We start from the raw sequence: 26,718 nt of genomic DNA on the forward strand, positions 1-26,718 counted from the left end.
AAATTTGTTATGGTGCCTTTTGTGTATAGTGGAGATGTGGAAGAAATTTGTGTTCCGATCCCTCAACACGTTCCACTCTGTTCTGGATTTAAGTGCCCAAAAATCTTCTTCAAGCTTTAGGATGTGATGGAATTCAGCAGTGAGTTCTTTTTCTAGCTTAAGGAGGAAGTGAGAAGGGTTAGAGCAGATGGCTGTTTGCGTGCCCTTAAGTCTAGCGAGCACTTTGTTTTTTATGTGAAAAATGTTTCCAAAGCATTCTTTATTCCAAATCATGACAAATCCTGACCCTGGTGGTGAAGTTATTGAGAGTTTGCATGATATCATCGGGGTGGGCCTGAGAAACTTCTTGGACAATATCACTGAAGGAGGGGTCATTGAACCACATTGTCTCTAGGCAAAAGGGCCGATTGCTGGGGTTTCGTGGTGGTCGGTCAGTGTTAACAAGTAAAGGGTGATGGTCTGAAGAAGTTTTTGGGAGATGGGTAACAGTGGTGTCTTCGAAAAGAAGCTACCATGAGGGGGAGCAGAGAGCTCGATCGAGCCGTTTCATGATGAGGTTTGAGTCCCTTTTATTTGACCAAGTGAAACGTGGTCCATTGTAGCCTAGATCAAGGAGGTTGCAATTATGTAGGAAGTTGTTAAAATGGGCTATGCGACTACGATTGGGTGGAGTGCAACTGAAACATTCATTATTGCTAGCAGTTTTGAAGAAATAAGGATGGAGGAGGATGAGACCTTTGATGAGTTCTATACTAAACTCAAGGATATTGTGAATTCTGTTTTCAATCTTGGAGAATCTATTGCGAAATCCAAAATTGTTAAGAAAATCCTTAGGTCCTTACCTGAAAGATTCCATGCTCAGATCACTGCCATTGAAGAAGTAAAGGATATTGATCAACTTCCTTTGACTGAGCTTGTAGTGAACCTTCAAACCTATGAGATGGGATTAGGTTTAATGGGAAAAGGTGGAAAGAGTAGAAACTTGGCTTTTAAGGGTATAGAGGAAGAGATTGAGGACTCTGAAGATGAAGACGAAAGTGAAGATGAAGATGAAGATGAAGATGAGGATGAGGATCTAACTTTCATAACTGATGAGATTATCAAGCTTCTTCAATTTAGGAAAAAGGATAAGGGCAAACCTCCTAGGAAATCTAAATCCTCAAGGAAGGGCAAGAATAAGAAACCCCTCATCCAATGCCATGAGTGCAAAGGTTTTGGTTATATGAGGATAGAGTGCCCAAACTATCTCATGAAGGAAAAGACCAAGGAGTCAAAAGATAAAGGGTTGGTTGCTACCTGAAGTGATACTGAGAATGACTCTTTTGATGAGTATGTGGGTGAATGTAGTCACGTTATGGCCTTTGCTGCCTCAACCGATAAGGTGATTGTGGAGAATGCTAGTGACAGTGAGGATTCTTCTGATGATGAAGTACTCAAGAAGATGTCCCTTCAGGAAGCCTATGATAAGCTATGCACTGAATTTATAAAATCTGAGAAGACTTCTCATCTTTATAGAAAAGAGCTTAATGAGGTAAAAACTGAAAAAACTGATTTGTTATTCAAACAAGATAAGACTACAAGGTTAGTTGAGACTCTTGTTATAGAGAACACCTCATTAGAAGAGAAAGTCAAGAATCTCGAGGTTGAGCTTAGTCAAGCTAGAACTCAAATAGAGAGGATGTCTAGTGCAAAGCTTGATGAGGTATTGAGTGCTCAAAAGCTTAGTTTTAATAAGACTGGCTTAAGATATGCTGTTTCCTCTAGCCCCTCCTCTTCCATGGCTTTTGGATCAAGGACTATTTTTGTGCCATAATCTGAGATAAGTGATAAAGGTATGAAATCCAAAACAGTTTTGGTTAATTTCAAATCCTTTGTTAGACCTCATGTTTGTCACTATTGTGGTGTTTCTGGACACATTCAGCCTAATTGCTTTAAGTTGTATCCTCATAAGCATTTGTCCAAACGGTCACGGGTTTTCTCTCAAGGACCTACACCTTTGTTTGGAGAGTTATTAAAAGCTTTGGGCTTTTTAACTCACTTTCAGGAGAATTTTAATTCTTCTATGTCCTTTAGTAGACATACTAGAACACATGCCTTTTTCATCTTCACGGCCAAAGACTCATGCTGTGTGGGTGAGAAAGGAGACTAAGACTTAATTGTCTTTTCTATTTGTCCTCAGCTCTAATTCTTTCTATCTAAAGTATGACTCTCTTTGTTTAATTTCTTATCTGCTTTCGGAATCATGCTTTCATGCATCTGCACCCTTCTATCATGCCTTCATGCATATGCATATTTCTTTCATGCTTTTCATGTTGTTTGTCTATTTTCGTTTGGTTGTTTAGTTTTTATTTTGTTTTGTTTTTAAAATAAAAATAAAAAGAAAAGAGAAAAATCAGAAAAATACAAAAACAGTGTGTGTTTTGTGTACATTGGTACTTGTATACCTTAGATGACCATTGAAACAAAATTTTCTAAACTTTGTATCTTTTGTAGCTTAGATGAGCATCTCTATGCACAACTAAGCAAGTGAGCTTTGTGACTCTTGTTTGTGATGAGTAAGATTAAGTTATTTCTTGTACTTAACACTTGTATCACTCTTTTTAACGGGAAGGACTAAAAAATCCTAAGAGAAATGCATAAATAACTATCTCACCACTGTTGCCCGCCAATCATGAAATGACATCTGTATGCTTCGGCATAGCAAAAGTGTGATGTCAATGACATTTGTGTGTTTCGGCATAGCAAAATTGGAATGTCAAATGCTTAATATAATTGGGTATTTCTTTTCTATCTCTTATATGCCCATTCATGATTTGCTTAAAAAGAAAAATATGCAAAGAAAAATAAAAAGCAAAAAGATCAAAATGCTTTATATATAATTGCAAGCGTGTATTCTAGGAGATGTGAGAGTTATAGGATGTACCTCAAAGGTGATAGTCCCCATCAAACAGTTATGATTGTGTGTGAGTTAAAGTGATTTTCTTATATCTCAAATTGTCATAACTAGTTGACACTTATGCAATCTTGCTATATTTTTTATACACAACACACAATATTCTTTGCTACTCTTGATACATGTGTAGGTATAATGTGATTTGACCATCACAAGGTTTACATGTGTTAATGTATGCTCACTAAACTATCTTGACTTGTTTTTGAAATATAAAATTGGTTAAACTTGTTTAGTGTGTATGTGTGTTTTGGGATCTATGTGCATAACATTTTTCTTGTTGAGAAATTTGTTTTTCACATGTTTTGCATCCTTCTTTTATCTTATCATCCATAACATCTGGTTTCATTACATTCATGCATTTTTATGGATTCTTTGTGCGCCCTTGATCATTTTTTATCATCTTTATATTTTTCAGGTGAAGCATTCTAGATTCTTGTACCCTTTGTCAATCATGACAAAAAGAGGGAGAAATTTTGGAGACTTTATGGTATTTTTTTTATGATTCTACATGTTAGGGGGAGAAATACATGCCTCTGTAAGGGGGAGATGTGTTTCATCTTGTTAAAGGGAGTGCTTACTTCCTTCTTCTTGTACATCGGTCTTGTGACCATGTTTACATACATTGTACTTATTCTTCTCTATATGTGGATGTATGTTTTTCTTTCACCTACTCTTACGTGTGTTGTTTCTTTTTTATCTTTATACACATGTTTCTTATGTCTTCTATACAATCTATTATTTCTGTTTCACATAAAGATGCCTTGATGAGTTTTGTTTCAAGTGTTTCAGAAATACAGGTTGTCAAAGTCTACATGCCATAAACTCTCTTCTTGCAAAGTTTTTCAAGAGTTTGTGTTAGGATAGATTTTATTGTATTTAACAAGTGAATATGATTTGAGTGATTTATGACTTCTCTCATATGTTCATTTGTTTGTTGTGGTTTTATCACGGATTGCCAAAGGGGGAGATTGTTAAGGACATATTTTGTATAATTGGTTAATCCTTTGATAAAACGCACTTTACTTATATTTGGGTAGATCTAGAATGTGTTTAATACTTCAAGAAACCTTATTTCAAGTTCAAGTGTTAAAGTCATGCAAGTTTGTCCAAGAATCAAGTGAGAAAGTGTTGAATTTTAAAACTCAATAGCTGCTCGACACCTCTCGACACCTGGCTTATTTGTCGAGCTCTTCAGCTGCTTCTTATTGCAATCTCGACACCTCTCGATAGCTAAGTCGATTGATCGAGAAAATTTCTATCCCCTCGACACCTACTTGACACCTTCTATCTGTCGAGGTTTTAGAAAGAAACAGAAATTCTGATTTGTTTTTTTGGAATCCGTGAATGTGTCTTTGGGACTTCTTTTCTCCTAACCCTAGACATATATAAGGCTTATTTTAGAGGCCACTACATAAGAGAATACAAGGAGAACATATGCAAAAGGTGACCAATGCCTTATTCTCTCTGAAAGAAGCTACTACGTCTTTATGTTTTAGGGTTTTGTAACCAAGTGCTTCTTGATCTTCATTGTTGATGAAGTGAAAAACTTTGCAGCCAACATTCTTCTTCTTCAAGTTGGTAAGTGAGTCATGTACTGGGATTCGTGCAAAGGAGTTAGTCACGTACTGGAATCCGTGCAACAAAAGGGTGGCGTTTATATATTGAAGAGTTCAGAGGTTTTGAAGCGGTAGAAGGTTTATGCTGTAAGTTCATTTATGGGGATTGTAAAGTCTAAGGACAAAGGTTTTGTACTAGATCTGAAACTTCTCTTTACTATAGTGAATTGTTTTTCAGGAAGGTTTCCCCTCAGGTTTTTTACTGTAAAACTAGTTTGTTTCATTGGTTTTCCTGGGTCATCATATCTTGTCTTATTTATTTTTCCGCTACATGATTTTGACATGATATTGATGTTTGTTTGTTTTAACAAGTTTTATTCATAATAAATCTAATTAACAACTTGAGTTTAAAACTTGTTAATTCTATCAACCGAGGTCTAAATTTCCCAACACTGGATAATCAAGTTTTGAGAGTTCTTTGAATTCACTAGTGATAGGATTAAACAAAAAATTCATGTCCCCGATTTTAGAACCATTTAGACACAAGACACCATTACATGAACCTACAATTCTAAAAGGTGCCTTAGCATGTTCCTCCATACATGGAATATTTATGCTAAATATTTCATGAAATGTTTGATCCGAGAATAAGGATATGTAGCACTTACCATGAAAAGTGTCATCACGACATGTGACAGCCACATAGCCATTGTTGCTATGATTAGATCGGTTAACATGCTTGGTGATGAAGATGGGATCTTTGATAATATCATATCACGATTTGCAAACTGACTTGAATTGCAGGAGTGTCTTAACAGGTAATCTTGAAAATATATCCATTAATACATCTCCAGAAAGATCATTCAACATTGCTTTTGACATCTCTCTATTTAGTTGTTTAGGAATTTAATTTGAGGAAAAATAAATTGACAGAAGAATATTGCAGGGTTTTATATAAATAGGCCTACGTGTTGGGGGTTTGTTAGTTTTTGCATTGCAATACTAAAAAGTTATGATCCAGTTTAGTCAAAATTTTGACTTGGTCTGCGGAAAAATTTTGCCCTATTCTGATGGCAAGAACATTTCACAGCTCAACTAGTGGCAGTTGAGGCCTTCTCAAAAACTAAAAAGTTTTTTAACAAGAAATTTTGGCATTTTTTATTTGTGGTTTCTTTTGTTAATCTCCCTTTTGTCTTTTCCTCATATCAAATTTATGTTTTTTTTTTCTTTGCTAACTACTTAACTCCATTTATCATGAAAAATAGATTATACTTTCTCTACATATTTGTAAGTATACATAGTAACATATGTACGTTTTTAGATCCCTTAACACAAGTTGTTTAACTTAGATATTTAGCTAAGTGATTACTTAGATAAATTATTCAGTTCTAGGTTAACACAATAAAATCATATCATGTAAATAATGCAGAAATATAAAGAACACAACAATATAATAACCCAGGAAAACCAAACCGGTAAAAAACCTGGGGATGATTTAACCTAGCTATCCTCAAGGTAAACCAGATCCACTAAAAAAGAAATTAAAGTTTGTACAATAAGACTTAGACCACTAACATCCTATTGTTACCTCGAGTAGAAAACTTACTACCATGACCACGTGACAGCTCCGAGTCCACGGACTACTTCTTTCCTTGATCTATTACAAGCACAAGTTCTCCTTGTGACTTTGAGACTCCACTCAAAGGTTTCAGATCTTCTTTAAAGTTCTTTATGCAGCAACTAAAGAGATCAACAAGTTTTTGACATGAATCTTGATCTTGATAACCCTAAGTGTGTATGAAGGTAAACACATCTAGATCTCACAAAAGATTCAAAACACAATCATTAAAAGACCTCTAAAACATAGCTAGGATTTTTTCTTTTATACTTAGAGTAACACAAAACCCTGCACGTCAAAAGGGCTTGGGTTGAATTAGAATTTTTGCAGAAAAATAAATATGCACGTGGTTCGATCGATCGAGCCTTACATATTTTGTCCAATAATTTTTGCAATCACTCGATTCCAATTTTACAAATAAACACACTTTGAGCAAGCCTAAACCTAGACTCTATGTTTTGAACATGGTTTGCCAACATAATGCAAATTGAAGTTCTAATACATTAGTTTCTAAAGTCTTAGAACCTAACAAACTCCCCCTTTGGCAATCCATGACAAAACTCATCACAAAAGTAAAATGCTCAAAGTTAAAAATAGCCCATTCAAAATAAAATGTCCTAAATACAATTCAACCTAACTACTATCTATCAGTTACCAATGTAGACAGCAATCACGACTGAATTAACATGTAAATTCTTGAAACACCTAATAAAAACATAAACGCATGTGTGGAAAATACAAGTAAATCAAAATAAACTTCTTGATTTCACAAAAACATAAAATAAAAGACATATATCATGAATGATCTCATAAATATAAATCAATAATCAAATGTATCATATGTGAAACAAGAAACAATAAAAGAAACAAAACACAAAGCATAATGTCTCCCCCTAACATATACAACCCATAAAAAAGAAATACATCAAAGCCAAAAAGAAATACATTATAAAGCTCCTAGATAAAATCTATAATCTCCAATCTCCCCCTATCATCTCCATATGTACTCCCCCTTTTTGTGATGAATTGTCAAAGGGCAATCAAGAATCATCATCAAAAGGTGGAGGCGGTGGAGTAGAACCTCTAGCACTCACCAAATTTGCTCGTAATGCCTGAAGCTCAGTGAGCACATCCAACAAAATCTGTCCATGTGCTGTTTGAACGGTCATAACTGTATCTAGCATGCTCTGCAAGGACGAGTCACTCGATGGAGAAGGTGGAGGATCCACAGCAACAGTAGGGTCTACATACTCCTTAGCAATAGGGTCACCAGAAGTAAGAGGCCTGGATGCATCACCTATAGAAGACTCGACTCTAGGTGTTTAGAGTTAGCTTTCAACTGAGCTACTCTTTGCCTAAGAAAGGTGGCACCTATAGGAGCTATGATATGGTCAGGCTTAGATGCAAGAAAATCCTATAAACCTAAGTCTAAAAGAATCCTATAAATAAAAACCAGAAAGAAAAGACCATGAGATTTTGCACTACTCCTATGAACCTCAACAAGAAAGCGAATGAAATGAGTGGGAAAACTCATAGGAGCATCGGTGACAAGAGCGTACAAAAACACACATCTCTCAATGGGATTAGCATGAAGGTGAGAGATAGGCCATATACTATGACAAGAAATCCAGAAAAACAAATAGTTGAGCTTAGTAAGCTCATGAGAAGTGACATGAGGATCAGTACCCCAACTAATGGAAGTACCGGTGATGAAAGACATGATGTCATCAAGAGAAGGGGTCTTAGTGTAAGGGTACGCAAGCTGCCGTACCAAAGATACACCAAGAGCAGAGGCCATTATAGCAGGAGTAATGACATACTCTTCACCCTTATCTAACTCTTCACAAATTGAATGTTGGAATCATTAGAGTGAACAAAGAGGTTCGAGTAGAACTCTCTAATCAAAGTAGCTGGAGGAGGATGCTGAACCGCTAAAAGTGGTAACCAACCCCTATTGTCAAACTTCCTACGTATCTCCGAATCAAGCTCATCTAAAATGACCTTACGTTCAATGCAAACCGACCTAAAGATATTCAGCTTCTCATAGTTTTCTTGGTTTTTCAAGGTTCTAAACCTATCACTCTGGAACTCAAGGATAGAAGGGGAGTTGGTTTTCTTGGCTTTAGTCTTCCTAACTGTGATGTTAATAGTTTAAAGAAAGGGAAGCCAGAAAGAAAGAAAGAAAACCAAGGACAGACTGCATTAGAGAGGGTTAGAGCACAAAAATATCAATAAATAACAATCTATATGATGCATGTGATGAATGCACATATGATGCATGCTTTAATGCATTGAAATTTGTTCAATTTTACTTCATAAACCATCAATTGACTTGAACATAGAGTTTTAGTCCAAAAACCCCAAATTTTGAAAAACCCGATTTCAACATTAAACCAAATTGATCAATTAATCATCATACTAGTTAGGAAACATCATATAATGATTAAATGTAACAATAACATAAGTCAATTTCATCAATTTTAGCCCAATTGAACAAAATCCCTAATTTCACAAAGTTCCAAGTCCTAGAAATTTCAATTTTTCTCAAATCACAAAATTGACCAAATTAATGCATGAGGATCATGTTTATGTCATCTAAGAACAAAACCCCATTGATTAAAAATGATTAAAAAAATGAAATAAACAAAAATCCCTAAAATGCTTGGTTCAAAATTTTCAACAAAAATTGTGTGAAAATGCATGAATCATGTGATTTAATTGAAAAAGAAAGGGTAAAAGAGACTTACTAGTGCTTGAGGACAAAAACCTTGCAGAAATTTGTGGAAGAAAACGACAAAAAATGCTTAGATTGGATCGGTCGAAGAAAAGGAGTGAGAAAAGTTTTGAGAAGGTTTGAAAAGTGTGAAGAACATGTGAGAAAGACCTTTTTAAAACACTCACTGTTCAAATTTCGATCGGTCGAAATTGAGCTTCGATCGATCGAAAAATAGATTTGATCGATCAAGCATCAATCGAGCATCAATCGAGCACCGATCGATCGAGCATCAATCAAGCACTGATCGAGCCAGGCAGATTCAAACCAAAATTTTTATCCCAATTTCGATCAGTCAAGCAATAGCTTCGATAGATCGAAAATCTAGAAAAATGAGATTTTTGAAAAACAGAGCAAGTTTACGTAGAAACCACTCAAAACACAATATTTCATGAATGAAATGCATGAGTACGAGTTTAAAAGTTTTTCAAAAACACTTGAATTCAACCCAGATCTTGCGAAAACAATATTTTCAACCATTTTGTCCCTAAAACTCAAACATTAAACAAATTTTACATCAAAATCAAGGAACATATAATCTTGGATGACCAAAACAAATTCACACACAATATTATGTACTAAGTTTAGCAAAGAATAATTTGTGTAGTATGTGTAACTAGCAATAGCATGAGATACATGTAAGGTGATATGTAGATAGTAATCAGTTACAATTTCTATAAAATTCATCACATAAGTTTGAAAGAGACTATGACCTAAAGAGTTACTCATATAACTCTTACATCTCTTAGAAAACAAACTTGCAATCATGTAAATTTTTTTGTTTTTGTTTTGCCTCATAATCTACACACCAATTTTATTTCATTGTGAAATTATTAGATTAGCCAGATAATACACACCAATTTTATTTCATTGTGTCATCTTTATTATAGTTCAATAATATACACACCAATTTTAGTATTAATTTGAGGCTACACCTTATGTTTTTTTGGTGTATATACTACACTTTCTCGAGCACAAAATCTTATGATATGCACTAAGGTGTTTATGATTGGCTAGTAAACAATGGTGAGATGGTTATTTATGCCTTTCTCATTAAGTTCAAGCATTAAAAATCAAAAGCATGTGAATTCAAAATCAAGCTCATGTGATCAAAAACTATAAACAACTCCCACACAACATGCATTCTATAGCTAAAACTAGCAAAGTGTATTAAAAATAAGTTCATTCAAGCTAAACAAGTTACACAAGCATGTTATGTAAAGATAATAGGCCAACCTTGATTACAAATCCAAGATATGTAATACAAAACATATTTCTCTTTCCTTTTTTTTTTTTTTTTTTTTTTTTTTTTTTTTTTTTTTTTTTTAAGGAATAGCAAAAACAACCTATCATGAAATGCATGAATATTATGCAATGTAAATCCTAAAAGCACAAAAGAAAACAAAATAGCAAAAGAAGAATGGTCATAAAAAGTGATAAGATGAAGCACAAGGACCATGTCAAAAAGACTCAATTGGATTGAGCCTTTTGCATCCAAAACTTTTTAGATGCAACTCTAGCATTAGAGTTATTGTTCATATTAGAATGATGAGCAACTCCAGAATTGTATAAAGGTTTAAAGCCTTTACCAATTCACCAATAAGTACCATAGGATCTTATGCTTGAGGCACAGGTACTTTTGGCTTATTTGCTCGTTTTGCAGCTTGCAACTTGAAATAGTTTAGGTGAATATGCCCAGCCTTTCCACAAAAATGACAAACCCACAAAGGCTTATCATGCAACTTGTCCTTAAGGAGGTTAGGATTCTTAGGCTTAGACTCTTTAAGATCAATCTTAATCTTCCTAGAAGGTGGTGTAACTTCTATTGTTTTGACAATCTCACTCTTGGGGGGCTGAGAAGAAGAAACAAATTTTATGGAATGAGTTTCAGACATCGAGATGCTATCTACAAAACCTAGACCAGATTTGTCTAAGGGAGACTTCTGAACACTCGACATGTGATCAAATTTAGAACTAGTAGACCTATTTGTTTATTCTCTAGCAACAGATAATTCTAGTTCCAAGTTCTTAATCTTATTAAGCAACAACATGTTTTTAGTCTTTATCTTTTTAATCAATTCATTAGCATCAAGTAATTTCAACAAGTTTTTCTTATCAAGTTCAAGTGAGGCAATCTTCTTTAAACCTAAGTCAACACTCATTGCATCCTTTGCAGCAACCTTGCATAGCTTATTAAAAGCTTCTTACAAATCAACACACTCAGAGAATTCCCCATCAGAAAGGTTCTCTTTAACCACAACACTTTCATCAACTACAGCAGTAGCTGTGAAGGCAATGAAGTTTCCATCCTCATCACTGCCAGACTCATGATCAGAAACTTCATCATCACTAAGGGTTACAGCCATAGCTTTACCCTTTGATCTCAAGAATGTAGGACATTCTGATTTCACACGATCGTACCCTTGCAAATCAAAACATTGTTGACCTAGAGAGTTACTAGAGGTTTGACCAACTTTCTCTTTTGATTTCTCAAAATTATTAACCTTAGGTGGTTCATTCATCTTAAAATTTCTAGGTTCAGCATTGTTTTTACCTTTTGCCCTTCAATTGTTATTCCTAAGAAAGTTTCTAAAGTTCTTGGCAAGATAAGCAATCTCTGTAGAAAAGAGTTCATCATTAACTTCATTCACATCAACATCATCAACTGACTTAAGAGCTATTGATTTGGATTTATTTGTCTAGGGTAGGTCTAACTCATAGGACTGGAGAGATCCTAAGCTCATCAACAAGGATGGAGTCCACATCCTTGCTTTCAGTCATGGCAGTCACTTTGGGTCTAAAGTCCTTAGTCAATGATCTAAGTATCTTCCTAATAATCTTAGCTTGATCATAGATTTCACCCAAATTATAAGTAGAGTTAACAATATCATTAAATTTAGCATATAATTCATCAAAACACTCATCATCAGACATTCTAATGCTTTCAAATCTAGTAGTTAACTATTGCAATTTATTAATCTTAACTACCTTTGTGCCTTCATGTACAATCTGGAGAATATTCCATGCAGTATGAGCAACCTCAACATTCGAGATTCTCTTGAATTCCTCCATAGAAATAGCATTAAAAATAGCATTCATGGTTTTGCTATTAAAAGCGGCTGCCTCTTTTTGAGAAGTTGACCACTTGCTTGCAAGAGTAGTCGGTTTCTCCCATCTGCATTCAATGGAATTCCAAACTCTTTCATCAATAGATTTCAAGAATGCTTTCATCCTTACTTTCCAGTAAGCATAGTTGTTCCCATCAAAGTGAGGTGGTATCACAAGAGAGTGACCGTGTTCCATGATAACAGGGGTTAAGGATCAATTCTTAGATCAAAAGATTTAAAAAACACAAGAGCTAACATGCTCTAATACCACTTGTACGTTTTTAAACCCCTTCACACAAGTTATTTAACCTAGATATTTGGCCAAGTGATTACTTAGATAAATTATTCAGTTCTAGATTAATACAATAAAATCATATCATGTAAATAATGCAGAAATACAAAGAACACAACGATATAATAATCCAGAAAAACTAAACCGGTAAAAAACCTGGGAAGGATTTAGCTATCCTCAAGGTAAACTAGATCCACTATGAAAGAATTGAAGTTTGTACAATAAGACTTAAACCACTAACATCCTATTACTATTTTGAGTAGAAAACTTACTACCATGACCGTGTGACAGCTCCGAGTCTACAGACTACTTCTTTCCTTGATCTACTATAAACACAAGTTCTCCCACTTGTGACTTTGAGACTATACTCAAAGGTTTCAGATCTTCTTTAAAGTTCTTTATGCAGCAATTGAAGAGATCACCAAGTTATTGACATGAATTTTGATCTTGATAACCCTAAGTGTGAATGAAGGCAAACACCTCTAAATCTCACAAAAGATTCAACACACAACATCAAAAGACCTCTAAAACATAGCTAGGGTTTTTCCTTTTATACTTGGAGTAAAACACAAAACCCTACACGTCAAACGGGCTTGGGTTGAATTGGAATTTTTGCAGAAAAATAAATCTGCACGTGGTTCGATCGATCGAGGCTTGCGGATTTTGTCCAATAATTTCTGCAATCACTCGATTCCAATTTTACAAATAAACACACTTTGAACAATCCTAAACCTAAACTCTATGTTTTGATCATGGTTTGCCAACATACATGTGGTACTCATAGGTTAAGAATTTGGAATTTTAATCTATGGGAAAGTAGGTCAAATGTTATGGTTTTATTCAATGGTTTACAGGATATTAAGGAAATACAATGTCTAAATTTATTTTTACGTGGTAAAATAATTTGTTAAGTTTAATATACAACACATAAGTAAAACTAACCTATACAATTTTCCGAGTCAAAACTGCCAAAAATTCCAATCGATCAGCCAATTGTAAAGGTTAGTGAGTTGGCAACAATTTGGAATTTTTCCAACCCACCAATAGCTGTTTGGTTGAAAAAATTTCCCTTAACCCATCCAATCTAACCTGATCATAGTCCTAAAGACAAGGTTGCTGGTTTATAGGTTAATAACATTTGCATTTAGCCCAATCACATGCATGTATATCTAAACTAAAGTTGAAAATCCACTTTTTCGATTTTAGCCAATCTATTTTTTAGGTTGTCCACCACCTGCACTAGCGTACCCAAGTTCTAAAGAATTTTATCCTCTTCATTTTGTATGAACTAGTATTGATCAGAGTTGGAAAGAAATTAGTAAACATTTTTAACTCCCAATCATGAGCATATTGCACAAAATGTAAAAATCTAGAGGATTTCTCAACTCTAAGCAGTCAGAAATCATGAGCATATTGCAGAAAAGGTGAAAATCTCAACTCTAAGCAGTCAGACACCTGTGTGTTTACAGCTAAGCTAAAACATCAGGGGGACTGAAGAAGCTAAAAACCTATCAGAACACCACACGTGTATCCTCCCCTTAACTTACACTTGTAAACCAGAACTGCATCTTGCTCGTAGTTTTTTTGATACAATTTAACTTTGATAGCATTGCCTTTTCCCAAAATAAGAGTCCATCCACCGTTGTATTCTCTCTCTTTCTTCTCTTTATATTTTCCCAGTTACCATATTATTATCTTGGTGGATATGAATGTTTATTGATATCCTTACATACATATATATAGTGTTAAGCACCATTAAAGAATGTCCTAGTTGTTAATAAAAGTTGCTTGCTATAAATTTAACAATCCTTATCTAAAAATAAATAAATAAATAAAAATTAACAATAAAATATTGACTAAAATGCGAAACTTACCCAATAAATTTCATCACTTTTCATTTCAATCCTCTAAGTTTGCTTTTTGTCATTTCAATCCTCTAAATTTCAAATATCCTCAATCCAGTCATCTGTTAATTCACCATCCATATATACTATTAGTTTTGGCCAAAATTTAATATTTATTATATTATTTATTTATTAATTTAAAACAACATTTTCTTAAAAAAAAAAAAAAAAAAAAAAAAAAAAAAAAAAAAAAAAAAAAAAACCACCAAAACCAGAAATTAAAATAACCCCAATTTCTCCCAACCCGTCTCATCTGAAGAACACGAAATCCCCAGCCTAATCCGATATGTGAGAGATTGAGAGGGAGAAAGAGAGAAATATTTATAGCTCAGCAGCCTAAGATAATGGGGTTTTTAAAACAAAAATTTTAAAAGAGCAAGAAAGAAGAAAAAAAAAAAAGTCAAAGAAATGAGAATAAAAAAGGACCTAGAAACCCGTAGCAGTTGTGAGGAACAACAAAGCTTGGAGACACCAACCAATCCACGAGAACACAAACTTCTCCAAACTAGACACATTCCGATCCCAAGACTTCCCAGATACAACAACACAAAGCCTCACTTTTCATCCAAATTTTTGGTAAATACATATAATACAATTAAACAACAACAACAATAGCAATAGTTAAGATAAAATAAAGAAGACCCAGAAAAGAAAAAACTATTCTTTGAGGAAAATATAAAAAGAAAGATGATAATTCAAAAGGTTATGATTTTTTTTTTTTTTATCACTTTAAAGCTCTCTTCTTCTTCTTCTTCTTCATTTTTTTTTTCCTTTTTTTTCTAATCATATATTCTTCCATCTATTGCTTCTTCTTCTTCTTGACTGGCACTGTCGAGTAGACCTTCTAGGGTGGAGCTAAGCCACCAAGAAACCCTAGAGCAAAGCCACCAAAAACACCTCATTCTCCCTCTTGATCTCTCTCTCTCTATTTCACCCTCTTTTAGTCTCTCACATTTGGGTTAGGCTAGGGATTTTTTTTGTTCCCGTGGGGTAAATGGGTTATTTTAATTTCATGTTTCTTTTAATTAATAATTTTTAAAATCAAGAATTAAATAATTAAATATTAAATTATAGTCAAATCGACGCCGTTTTGGGTAAGTTAACGGCAAATATGGATGTGAGTTAACAGAGGACTTAATTGAGGAGATTTGAAACTTAAAGGCCTGAAATGACAAAATGCAAACTTGAAAAATTGAAATGAAAAGTGGTGAAATTTAGAGAGTGAGTTTTGTATTTTGGCCTAAAATATTATTGCTTCAGACAAGACCATTCTTTTATCATTTCGATGCATGACGCGCGTCCAATTGGACGACTAGATGGTATTTTGGGAAAATGAAGTGGCGCGGGAACCCAAGAGTCATTCTTGTTGTTTCCTGCTCCCTCCTTTCATATATAAAGGGGAACCCAAACCAATTTCTGGGTTCCCATTTCTTCTGCGTCTTAACTCTTTCTCTCACATTTCTCCATTTCTTCAGAGAGCCCGTTCAATCCTAAAAGGTTTGAGCTTCCTGGGTGACCCACTCCTTTCCTTGTCCATCCTAGTAAGTTTTCCTGATCTTTCTCCCCTTCTCCATTTTGGTGTCACCATTTCATTCTCCTTGGGTAGGAAAAAATGAGTAGATTTAATTCTATGGTAGATACTCCCAAGAGATTAGATGTTTTTAGGGCCACTTACAGCATTCCAGATGACATTAGGGTTAGGCATATCCCAGATGCTGGCATTGAGGTGTATTTACTTATTTTCGCACTTTTATTCTAGTAGCTCGTTTTGCTTATAGGTTCATTTTTGTTTGTGTTGCTTTTAGAGGTCTTCCCGTTTCGGCCCAACATGCAACTGATAAATTCTACTATGGACACAACGAAGGAGTCGCCACCTAGTTTTTAAAACAATTTAAACTTTTGGTTCTAGAATATCTATACTTGGCCCCCCCCCCCTCCTTCAAGAAATTGACAAATTGACCTTTGAAACTCCAAAAAAAAAAAAATAAATAAATTATTATCAGACCATTTGTTTTATTGTCTCTCATCTCATAGATCTCTTTCTCTTCACTCTACGATGTGTTGTGGTGTGTGAGAAAACCGATAGCTCTTTAACACCACTCAAGCTATGGTTCTTGCTTTCTATATAGATAAATAAATAATAATAATAAAAATGATAGAATTTATTGATTTGCAATGTTTGTACAACCTCTCAAACTAAGAAAGTACAATGCGGAGAACTCAAATCATATGTTATCTATTCTCACCTCTTTTTTTCTATCTCACAATAAATTATAATTACTAGCCGTTGCACGTGTCTTTGATATAAACCCAAAATGAAATGCTGATTATCAAAAAACAAATATTGATTTTTGTCTCTACTTATTTTCAAATATTTTTTAGTGAATAAAAAATTAGTGTTCTTTTTTTCACCCCCTTTCTTCTTTGTGCTTTCAAAATACTAATTGATGGAAGAAACATTTAAAATTTCTTTTGGAAAGTAATGAAAATAATTCATTAAAAAATCTTTGTTTTTATGTTTTAAAAAATTAAAAGGATTGGTTTATTTGTTTGTGTGGTTTTCCTCTCAATGAGATTATCATCTAACCTACGACAAAGAAAAAAAAAATTGTATTGGTGTTTTATTTTTGTGTCTCAATATCTCATATATTTGTATTGGTGTTTTAATTTATTAGGTCTTTTTTCAGGATTGTATGTGTGGAGACACACTTAACCCTATGCATGGATACAATTAAAAAAAATAACAGTTAACACACACACACATAGATATATATATATATATATATATATTTATATATATTGATAAGCCACAAACTGAATGACCCCTTGTGATAGAAATTAATTAATTAGTTAGTCAAGTTATTAATTAATCAATTTATCATTCAAACGCGTGGTAGCACAAACAAATCACCAATAAACTAATAATGCAGGGAAAAATAAATAACATGGTGATTTGTTTACGAATAGGGAAAACTTAACGGCAAAAACTCCACTGGGTGATTTTCAGGTCACCATTCCCGAAACTCCACTATTATCACAACAAGCGGTTACAAGTAAATGAATCCCAGTACCTTACCAACTTATAGTTAAACCCTTACCCCAATACCCAATTGGACTTGTTCTGTAGTGACAGTTCCCCTTTCAGATGCACGACTCTCAGTACGTGCCTAACCAATTGCGCGGATCCCAGTACGCGACTTACTCCTTTGCACGAATCCTAGTACGTAACTAACTCCACAACAACCCTTTGATTGTTGTAGTTGATTTGCAGCAGCTTCACATAGAAACACCAATAAGATCTTCAATGTTGGTGCAAGAGACTTTGCTTGGTTACAGAACCCAAAGGCATACAAGAAACGCAGCAAGAACTCTTTCTTCTGTAGGAGGAGGCTACGGTTTCAAAAAGAAAACCTTATGAAGCTCTCTAGGGTTAGATTTTTCTTTTTCCACCTCCTTTAAATAGGAGTTTAATGGGTTCTCCCATTCCAAATAGGTTTACATAAACCTTGGGCTTTCCTAGTCCAATAAGAATTATGCAAATCCATAAACCTTGGGTTTTCCTAGTCCTATAAAGATTATACAAACCCATAAACAAATAGCCTTTTAAAATAAAAACATTGCTGGCTATAATCTGAAAACCCGTAAGCTCGATCAATCGAGGCATCTGTCGAGCTTTAATGAATCTCCACAGATCGAGCTTCTATTGAGCAGGTATCGAGACTTGCAGATTGCACTTTTCTTGAATAGTTCTTGAGTAGTCTTCATGTCTTCAATTTAACCACTTGTAATGATCATCTTGAACCTACTTAGATTTACCCAAATATAAGTAAAGTGCGTTTTGTCAAAGGATATGCCAATTACATAAAAATATGTCCCCAACATATATATATATATATATATATAATATGTATGTTTATACCTAATTAGTAACGGACCACACATATTCATAGTATATTACATAAATGACTTGCAAATTTAAATTATTTTTAGTTACACAAAAAAAAAAAAAAAAAAAAAAAAAAAAAAAAAAAAAAAGCTCATAAAAGTAAAATAATTCAAAATTTCTTTTTTTAATTTTATATTTAGAGTTAGATATATTATTAGGTTTTTTATGATTTATTTATATTGGACTTCTTGTTCTCTACACTAAATTAACTAATTTGACACAAAATTTAAAAACTTTATGAGTTGAAATATGATGGGGAATGTTAATCAGACTGTTATGTTTGAAGAAGAGTGTGAAATCACAAAGAGCCATGTGTTGAACATAAGAAGAATGGAGAGTATAGGAAGATGTTGGTGTAGCAATTTATTCTTCCACCGTTAAATATCCCAAGGTGGTGGGCACGGCGGTGCATATATTGATAGATTTCTTGGGTGATAGAATACCAATGTGGGCTTTGACTATTGATGTGGTCGTTTTCATGCACACGATTGTTGAGATGATACGGGTTTTGATCATAATGAAATTTGCGTATACTTTTTTCTAGATTCATGTTGCAATGATTTAGTTCTTTGAATTCTTTTAATCAATTCAAATTTAGCTGCTCTAATCAGCAATTGAAATTGATTTAGGAGACTTTATATGCGTCTTAGTTTGGGAATGCATCTGTTTGTGTTAATGACAACTTTTTTGCATTCAGCGGAATTGTTTTATAATTCTGACAATTTGTAAAAAATATTTCATATATCAGAATATGAGAAAAGCTACTACTTGCAAGACAGTTATGCACAAAAAATCTTAATATCTAAGATAGTTTTTTCAAATCTTTGTGTCTCTTTATCATGATCAGGAGTTTAATTGCATTTCAATTCGTACAGGCATGGAGGACTCAAGCTCAAGGTGCTCTGGAGTGTCAAAAGTGCTACTGAATTCCCATCTCGAAGAGCAGTCATTTACATCCGTTGTGTCTTGAGTTGTATCTGATGTGTTTGCCAGAGTTGCGGCTCTTCCTGGATTTCTAATATAAAAGTCTCTAACCAGTTTAATTGCCTCCTTCCAAGCAATCTCTTCATCAGGAGTTGCATTTCTTTCGGTAGCATCTTGATGTTGCTGACGACTTATGGTTAAGCGAATTAGGGATAGAAATAGACAAATGGTAGAAGTGGCAAAAGATATTAGATAGAGAACCCCAAAGCTCTGGAGGCCTAAGCTTTCTGGTTCACTGGAAGTTATGTTAGTTGAGCACTCATGTGAGGGAGTCAACCATTCATCCTCAAGTAACTTTGTCTCTCCATTCTCTGATAGCTTTAAAACTGCTTCAGAAAAATCCCTTGCAATTGGTGAGCCTTTTGGGAAGACCTGGATAGGAAGCAGGATAAGATATCTATTAGACTCTTTAGTAGTAGAAACAGGTTAATTTCTAAGAACGTTCCTAAAAACAGGAAAAAGTAGAAAGGATTTAGTTTTAAACCTTAAGGGCTATCTTATTGGCTATACTGGAAACTCAAATAATCGTATATGTATGAATTATAAAACACACACAGAACCACATATAAAAAGTTATTAGGGGTGTAAATTTAAGGGTATATATCTATACATGTGTCTGTGCTTTGTAGAAAACTTACGGTACATTTGTTTTAAGATGGTCAAAGCAAAAGTATATTTAAATACATGAGGTTTGGCATAATGTTTGAGTTAGTACTCACAAAGCCCAATCCTCCAAATCTGTTGGTGCGTATGGTAGCAGTGTAACCCTTGCAATTCTTATTAAGGAAAACTTTCTCGTAGGGGAGTTCAAGAAAGGCAGCAGCTATGTTGTTGCTTTTGAATTCACTAGTGTATTGGTCTTCACTGCTGACGTTCAGAATATTTTCTGGCTTGAACTGAAGCACATTCTCTAAATAATTCCTTACAAATGAGTCACCATCGCAACCAATTTTCAAGTTGTTCATCTTTAACCACTCGATATCTGTGACATTTGGTCGTAGTTTTTGCACTGTGAGCATAGAAGACAAACTAGCAGTATAGCTTGAGGTTAGGATCAATACGATAAACAGCCACACTACAATCACCAAACGTGTTAAGTTGTTATTGATTTTTTCCCCTGCAACACAAAACAATGTGATATGAGTTCATTCTGCTAGTAAGCATAATTTCATTTAGAACCACTCTAATTAAATTTGACCATATCTCTGTGGTGATTAACATGTTGAATCTATTAATGATAAATAAAGCGCAGCCAAGAGAATATTATACATTCAGCCAATTTAAATGCATTTTCCAATACAAATTTTTCAATGGTGGACTGACTACTGCACATAGTTAGGCTTCTACAAACGTAATTGCATGTCATGGGCTCTATAGATCAAATTGATACTTACTATGTGCAAAGAACAAAGAGGAGAAGGTAAACCAAAGTGCAGTGCTAAGCTGATTCTTCCATGGGCCACTAAATTCTGGATTGGATTGGCGCTCCAGGAACCAAACAATGAGCATTGTGTATATCATGATGGCAGCAGTCACCAACCACATGTCCCTGGTGAAAGGCTTCGTAAACATCAATCGTGACCCCTCAAGTTTTGCTGGAACTATCATGGCCAAACCTGACTCAGCATATGGAAGGGTAAAATCAACGTATTGCAACCGGTCGGCAAGTATGGTCATGTCACCAATGACAGCATCATAAGTCTTTTGTTGTATTTGGACCAACATGATGACAAGGATAAAATCTTAATCAGAAACTTATAATTGTAACCAAATAAAAGATATATAAACCCAAAAAAAAAAAAAAAGAGTCTATAATACTAGTCAGTTTAGCTATAGTCAATTTTAGTTTAAGATTTCTTGCTCTTCCAAGGGGCGTCTCTCTTATAGAATGACCAAGTTAATTTCTATAAGTAATCAGAATGGTATTGCAAAATAAATGCTTTTGAATCACAAGTGACAATGAGGAGTTTCGGGATTCGTGGAAACCAACAACAAAACAATTCCAAATGAATTTCATTTACTTGATTCATCTACTTGCTACAGTTTATGAGACTAATTAATTTGATCTATAGAATCTCTTGGAGTATGATTGATTAGAGGATAGAAAAGTGAGAAGATAGAAAATTGGAATAGATGGAAAAGTGAAAGGATAGAAGAGAGTTCGATTTTCCCTCATAATATTTGATTGAGAATGAAAAAGTAAAGAGATAAAAGATTCTTTTGTTTGATTGAGAAAAAAAAAATGAGATGATAGAAAATATAGCTATATAAATTTACTCTTAAGCTAATATTTGATAATAAAAAGTGATAATAAAATAAATAATGATAATAATAATAATTATTATTATTATTATTATTATTATTACAAAGTGAACGCTGGTTGGGAGAAGAGACAAGAAAACAAAGAATAAAAAGACAAAAAGGATAAGAACGTTGCATGTTGCATAAGGACATTTTTGTCCAAATGATGTGGTCCCATTTTCTCTTTAGTTTTCCCCCTGATTTTTAAAGATTATTATTATTATTATTACAGAGTGAACGCTGGTTGGGAGAAGAGACAAGAAAACAAAGAAAAAAATGACAAAAAGCATAAGAGCGTTGCATGTTGCATAAGGACATTTTTGTCCAAATTATGTGGTTCCATTTTCTGTTTAGTTTTCCCCCTGATTTTTAAAGATTGCATCGAGTCCCACCAATTTTCCTTCCTATTTACTCTCCTAAGTTCTAACCAATCATCCAAAAATACCACTTAATCTTCTACTTGCTGACTTGGTGTATCAAAAGCACATATGAGTAATTGTTTTAGAATATGGGGTTGCTTGTTTACGTTAAAAACAATAGAAATTGTGCACATGGAAAATTCAAAGGGCAGAATTGTTATGTTTGTAGTGTATGCACCTGGAGTTTATAAATAATGACTTATCAATAAATGAAAGGCAGAGAAGAATTTAGGATTGCTTGTTTGTGCTAATAACAATACATAAACAGGAGAGAAGAAGTGTTGTCTGTTAATGTTAATAACAATACATAAAATGTGCATTTACAATACTTAATGGGCAGAATAATTTAAGTGGTATGTTTGTAGTGTATGAACCAGATGTTTATTAACTCTAAATTTTCAATGAATGAAAGGAGAGAAGAAGTCTAACCTTATTAAAAACATGATAAATCAGATCATTGTAGGAGCCATTATAGGCCTCAAATTCGTAAGGCAAATCATACCCCAAGAGGTCTAACGCCTTGTGAAACATTTGAATGCAGAAACCATCATAATAATTCTCATTGGTGACCTTCACAAACTTATCAAATGTTGTTCTGCCTGGAACTCCAATTTTCAATGGCTTTGCAGTAGTTGGCATTTCCCAACCTTTTGGAGTTTCTTTTAGGTTCCCTGGCCAAATTACTGGACCAACCAAAGTATTTGTGGTATCATTAAAATCTCCACTTCCATATTTTTCTTCAATTTTTTCTTTAGAAGGGCTCATGGAGAACCCTAAGTCTGGTATCCAGAAGTCTATTTCTTTGTATTTCTTCCCAACCACATTTACAATCCTCAAAACAGGAGTTTCTGAGAGTTGGTTTTCTTCAAAATGTATTTTGCCGCTTAAACCATCGAAATTGGTTGACAGCATATTGTGTAACATCTCTGGATTACTAGTGTTACTAGTCATTCTTTCTATTCCTTGTATAACAATCCGAATGCTATCGTATGCTCTCAGCGCAAAAATCCTAGGTTCGGAATTATCTTCCTCAGGATATTCAGTCCTGAAAATTCTCCGGAATTGGGCATGAAAATCTTGGTACTTTGAACTGCCTTCAGAATAATAGGTTTTGATTCCTAAAGCGCCTTTCATGGAGGAAATAACAGAGTTGTTAACAGAGTCCAACAAACTTGTAATGCTCTCTGGAATTATCCAAGCTGATTCTCCTCCTACAAGTCCCATCTTCTTAGCTTGTCTAAACAAGTGAATCACCATTGTTAATGATGAATCAAGAACAATAAAAACTCGAGATTGTGTTTTCAGAAGCTTAACCAGCTCTTCATGAACAAACCCTTCTGGATCAGACAAAGAAGAAAATGGCGGAAGTATCAAACGGTACTCAATCTCTGAACCAATATTTTGAAGAGCCTCAGATAAAAGTGATAACTTCCCAGAATCACCACCATATACTTCATCTTCATAAATTGCTACGACCCTTTGCCAATTGTATGCATGAACAATATCTGCAATGCATTTTATTTGTTCGGAACCATTTGTAGACATTTGTATCAAGAAAGGCCAGCGAAGTGGCATTAGTGGTGGAGTGATGGCTGGAGCAGCAAAGGAAATAACTGGAACATTAGCTTGACCTCCAAGATTGGCTACTAGAGCTGCTTCATGCCATGTGTGCATGCCAATAATAACTTTCACCTTTTTATCTTTAATCATCTCTTCCGCTGCAACCAAAATATAAATATTCTATCAACTACATTGTTAAAAATCTATCTTGTAAATTGTGATATGAAATGGAGTGGGCTTGTGTTTTAAAGCTTGTCCCACAATAAAATTTTACTGTTAAATTGAAGGGTTAAGGGAGAGAGAGAGACGAGAGTATTATTGTTCGGCCTACGTCCACTAAGGAAGTCTTTAGTTATATTTTTATTATACTCAAATGTTTACAATGAATTCCCAAAGCAGGGTCTTTATAGGGAGTTATGGTCCGTTTGGTTAAGAAGATGGAAAAGTAGAAAATGAAAAGAGAGTGGAAAAATGGAAAGATAGAAAAGATTTTAATTTCCCTCATCTGTGCTTAGTTGAAATGGTGAAAAAGTGGAGAAATGGAAATTTTTTTGATTGAATGAGAAGAAAAAAAAAAATGATGATAGAAAATGTGGTCTGTATAAATTTATTCTTATGCCCTCACATAAAACATTATAATTTTTTTATATTATATTGCTCATTAACATATTTTTTTTACTTATTCAAATTATTATTAAAATCCAATGTAGCAACGGTGTTGGTGCCAATTTTTGGGTGGGTTTGGTACTGAACCTTTTTATATATATATATATAAACCCAACGTTGATTCTGGTAAGTTTTTTTTTTTTAATTAAAATTAATTCTGGTTAGTTGGTAGTTGTTAAGAAAAAAAGAGAAAAAAAAGAATGATGTTAAAGAGTCATGCATTGCTTTTACTATGAGAGTAAACTAAAGGGCAAAAAAGACTTTTGAAGTTTGAACAAAAAATGCAAATTTTCTTCTTTGCTTTCTCCCCAATTTGTGGAGATTTATTTTTGGTGGGCTCAAGTGTTCAATTTTCTCTCCATCCTCCCCTTCTAACCAAATACTCTTCCCAACCATTTTCTCTCATATTTTCTTCTTGATTATTTTCCATCCTTCCCAAAATCACCCAAACCAAACATATCCTTAAAGTTAGCCCTGGTGCCCTACAACATATTTGACCTCATGGGCCACTACATACCAAACCCATAAATTCATATCTTTAACATTCTTTCTCAAACTCAAAGGTTGAAGCCTGATGATGGGTCCGTTTGGATTAAGCTTATTTTTGCTGAAACTGAAAACTGAAACTGAAAACACTGTAGCGAAATAATTTTTAAATGTGTAAATAGTATTGTGGGACCTATTTTTAATGAAAAAATTGCTGAAAAGTGTAATTTGTGGGTCCGTGAACAGTGCACAGAAACACTGTTCATGGAAGACTTGGTCAACAACTGCGGCTTGGGAAAAAAAAAAAAAGGAAAACACAGAAAGAAAAAATGTGGACGCGCAAACGCGCAATCCAAACACATACGATACCAAATTATAAGGGGGTGTTTGGTTTGTGTTTTTAAACAACCATTTTTAGTTTTTAAACAACATTTCACGCATTTCAATGTACTTTTTCACCCACACGTATTTCCAAAAAAGTTTTCAAACAACAATTTTCAGTTTTTAAACACATGTACCAAACGGGCCTTAAAACTGTGAAATTGGGTTCTACATAATAAAAAATAAATAAATAATAAAAAGTTAATGGGAAAGACCCAATTGGAACAAGTCAACCTTGGTAAACTTTTCAAAATCTACAAAAAGTTAAGGGTTAAAGACCAAGGCACCAAGTCAACATAGTCAAAAATTATGGATCAATGTAGTGGGATTGATTCAGTTCGGATTTGTAGCCCAATAAAGACTGTTTGAGTTTCAGACTGGGCCAAGTTAGCCCGCAAGAATGGATGTTGTTGGCATGACCGCATGACAAGTGATGTGTCAATTCTAATGTAATGTGGCACTAGTGCAGTAGAGGCTGTTGACGCCGTATACATGCTAACATTGGTGCTACCGTGGTTAACCTAGGTGGATAATAATGACTTAGAATATGAAACTTGGCAAGATGATGTCCCGAATGACATCATAGATTGAAACTGATATGCGTGGCATCACTGGCATGTGACAAGTATCGAGATGCATGCAATGAGATCTTGCTTCAGCGCGTGGAAAATTTTGGTGGTGCATCGGAGTACATGAAGAGCATGGATTGATGCACCGATCCTTCTGGTTGATTTTTGCACTGTTGTGGTGGTTGGCTTGAGGTCTTTCTTATAGTGGTAGTTGTAAGGTGATTTTAAGATGGAGAGTCGCGACTTGTAAGAATTCCAAATATAAGATTTTATATTTTAATAATTTTTTTGGTCTGTATATTTTAATAATTAGTAGGAATATGTATACATAAAAGACTTAATCATCAATTTTTTTTATTTAGCTTCTTTTAAAGAATAATTTTTGGTTCCACCACTGCTTAAAGATAGTATTTTCTAGACGACTCAAAATCAACATTATTATTCTGCTCATAATCGATTTCATCAGTAGTAATTGTTATTGATGTATTAATGGTAACAAAATGTGCAAGTGAGAGTGAGTTAGTGACAACATACCAGCAGGAGAGACTCTGAAGGGGTCCTCCATATAGAGAGACAGTTTGTGAGTCTTTGAACCGGCGTTGTAGTTTTGAGCTGCAATTTCCATTGCTATTCTCTCTTCTTTTCCAATACGGGTATTAACATCAATGATCAAACCTACTCGAGTAACATTAATGTTGTTAGCTTCAGCTCCATGGAAGACAATGAGAAGAAAAAAGATAAGTACAGGAAACAGAAACAAAGGTCTTGGTGTCATGAGTGGGAAAGGTATTTGGGAATCTTATTTCATGGTGTGGGATATAGTGGCTGGAGCTTCATTTACTAGTTTGTGACTTGATATTTCATTGTATATATATAGCGGACAACATTTGTTTCAACACTAGGATATTCTAATTAATACCTTAAATTGTCAACTAAAAAACGCGTGATAGAGAGACGATAGGCTCTGATTATTATTTATTCCAGGAAAGAAAGGGATATCTTTGAAAGTCGGTAAGAGTAGAGTTCCCTTGAATTTCCGTCAATGCCTTGGTGGTGAAGGAAAAATGTACTCTTGCTGAGATTATGAATACTTCAAACTCTCAAGATGCGTGTCTTGGACTCCAAAAGAATGAAAAATCGGATTGTAGTTATCAAACAATTAATGCACAAGCTTTTACTGGAGCGCAAGTCTATTCATGTTGA

The 26,718-nt window shown here is 34.3% G+C and overlaps 1 protein-coding gene across 1 annotated transcript; it reads right to left on the reverse strand.

Annotated features, from left to right (window-relative positions):
- Positions 1-18,929: 18,929 nt before the first annotated feature.
- On the reverse strand, positions 18,930-26,394 carry LOC126726097 (glutamate receptor 2.9-like). The gene is made up of 5 exons (XM_050431222.1): positions 26,050-26,394; positions 22,283-23,571; positions 20,528-20,834; positions 19,853-20,250; positions 18,930-19,505 (listed from the first exon to the last, which is right to left on the reverse strand). Exons 1-5 carry the CDS (start codon positions 26,288-26,290, stop codon positions 18,993-18,995), a joined length of 2,748 nt encoding a protein of 915 aa, XP_050287179.1. The 5' UTR covers positions 26,291-26,394; the 3' UTR covers positions 18,930-18,992.
- Positions 26,395-26,718: the final 324 nt, after the last annotated feature.

Source organism: Quercus robur, chromosome 5 (genome assembly GCF_932294415.1).
Source record: "Quercus robur chromosome 5, dhQueRobu3.1, whole genome shotgun sequence".
NCBI lineage: Eukaryota > Viridiplantae > Streptophyta > Magnoliopsida > Fagales > Fagaceae > Quercus > Quercus robur.

Coding starts and splice junctions, on each gene's coding strand:
- LOC126726097 (XM_050431222.1), bottom strand. CDS start 26,290: ATGACACCAAGACCTTTGTTTCTGTTTCCTGTACTTATCTTTTTTCTT. Junction 23,572..26,049: donor CTTCAGAGTCTCTCCTGCTG/GTATGTTGTCAC, acceptor TTTTGGTTGCAG/CGGAAGAGATGATTAAAGAT. Junction 20,835..22,282: donor TTTATCATGTTTTTAATAAG/GTTAGACTTCTT, acceptor ATACAACAAAAG/ACTTATGATGCTGTCATTGG.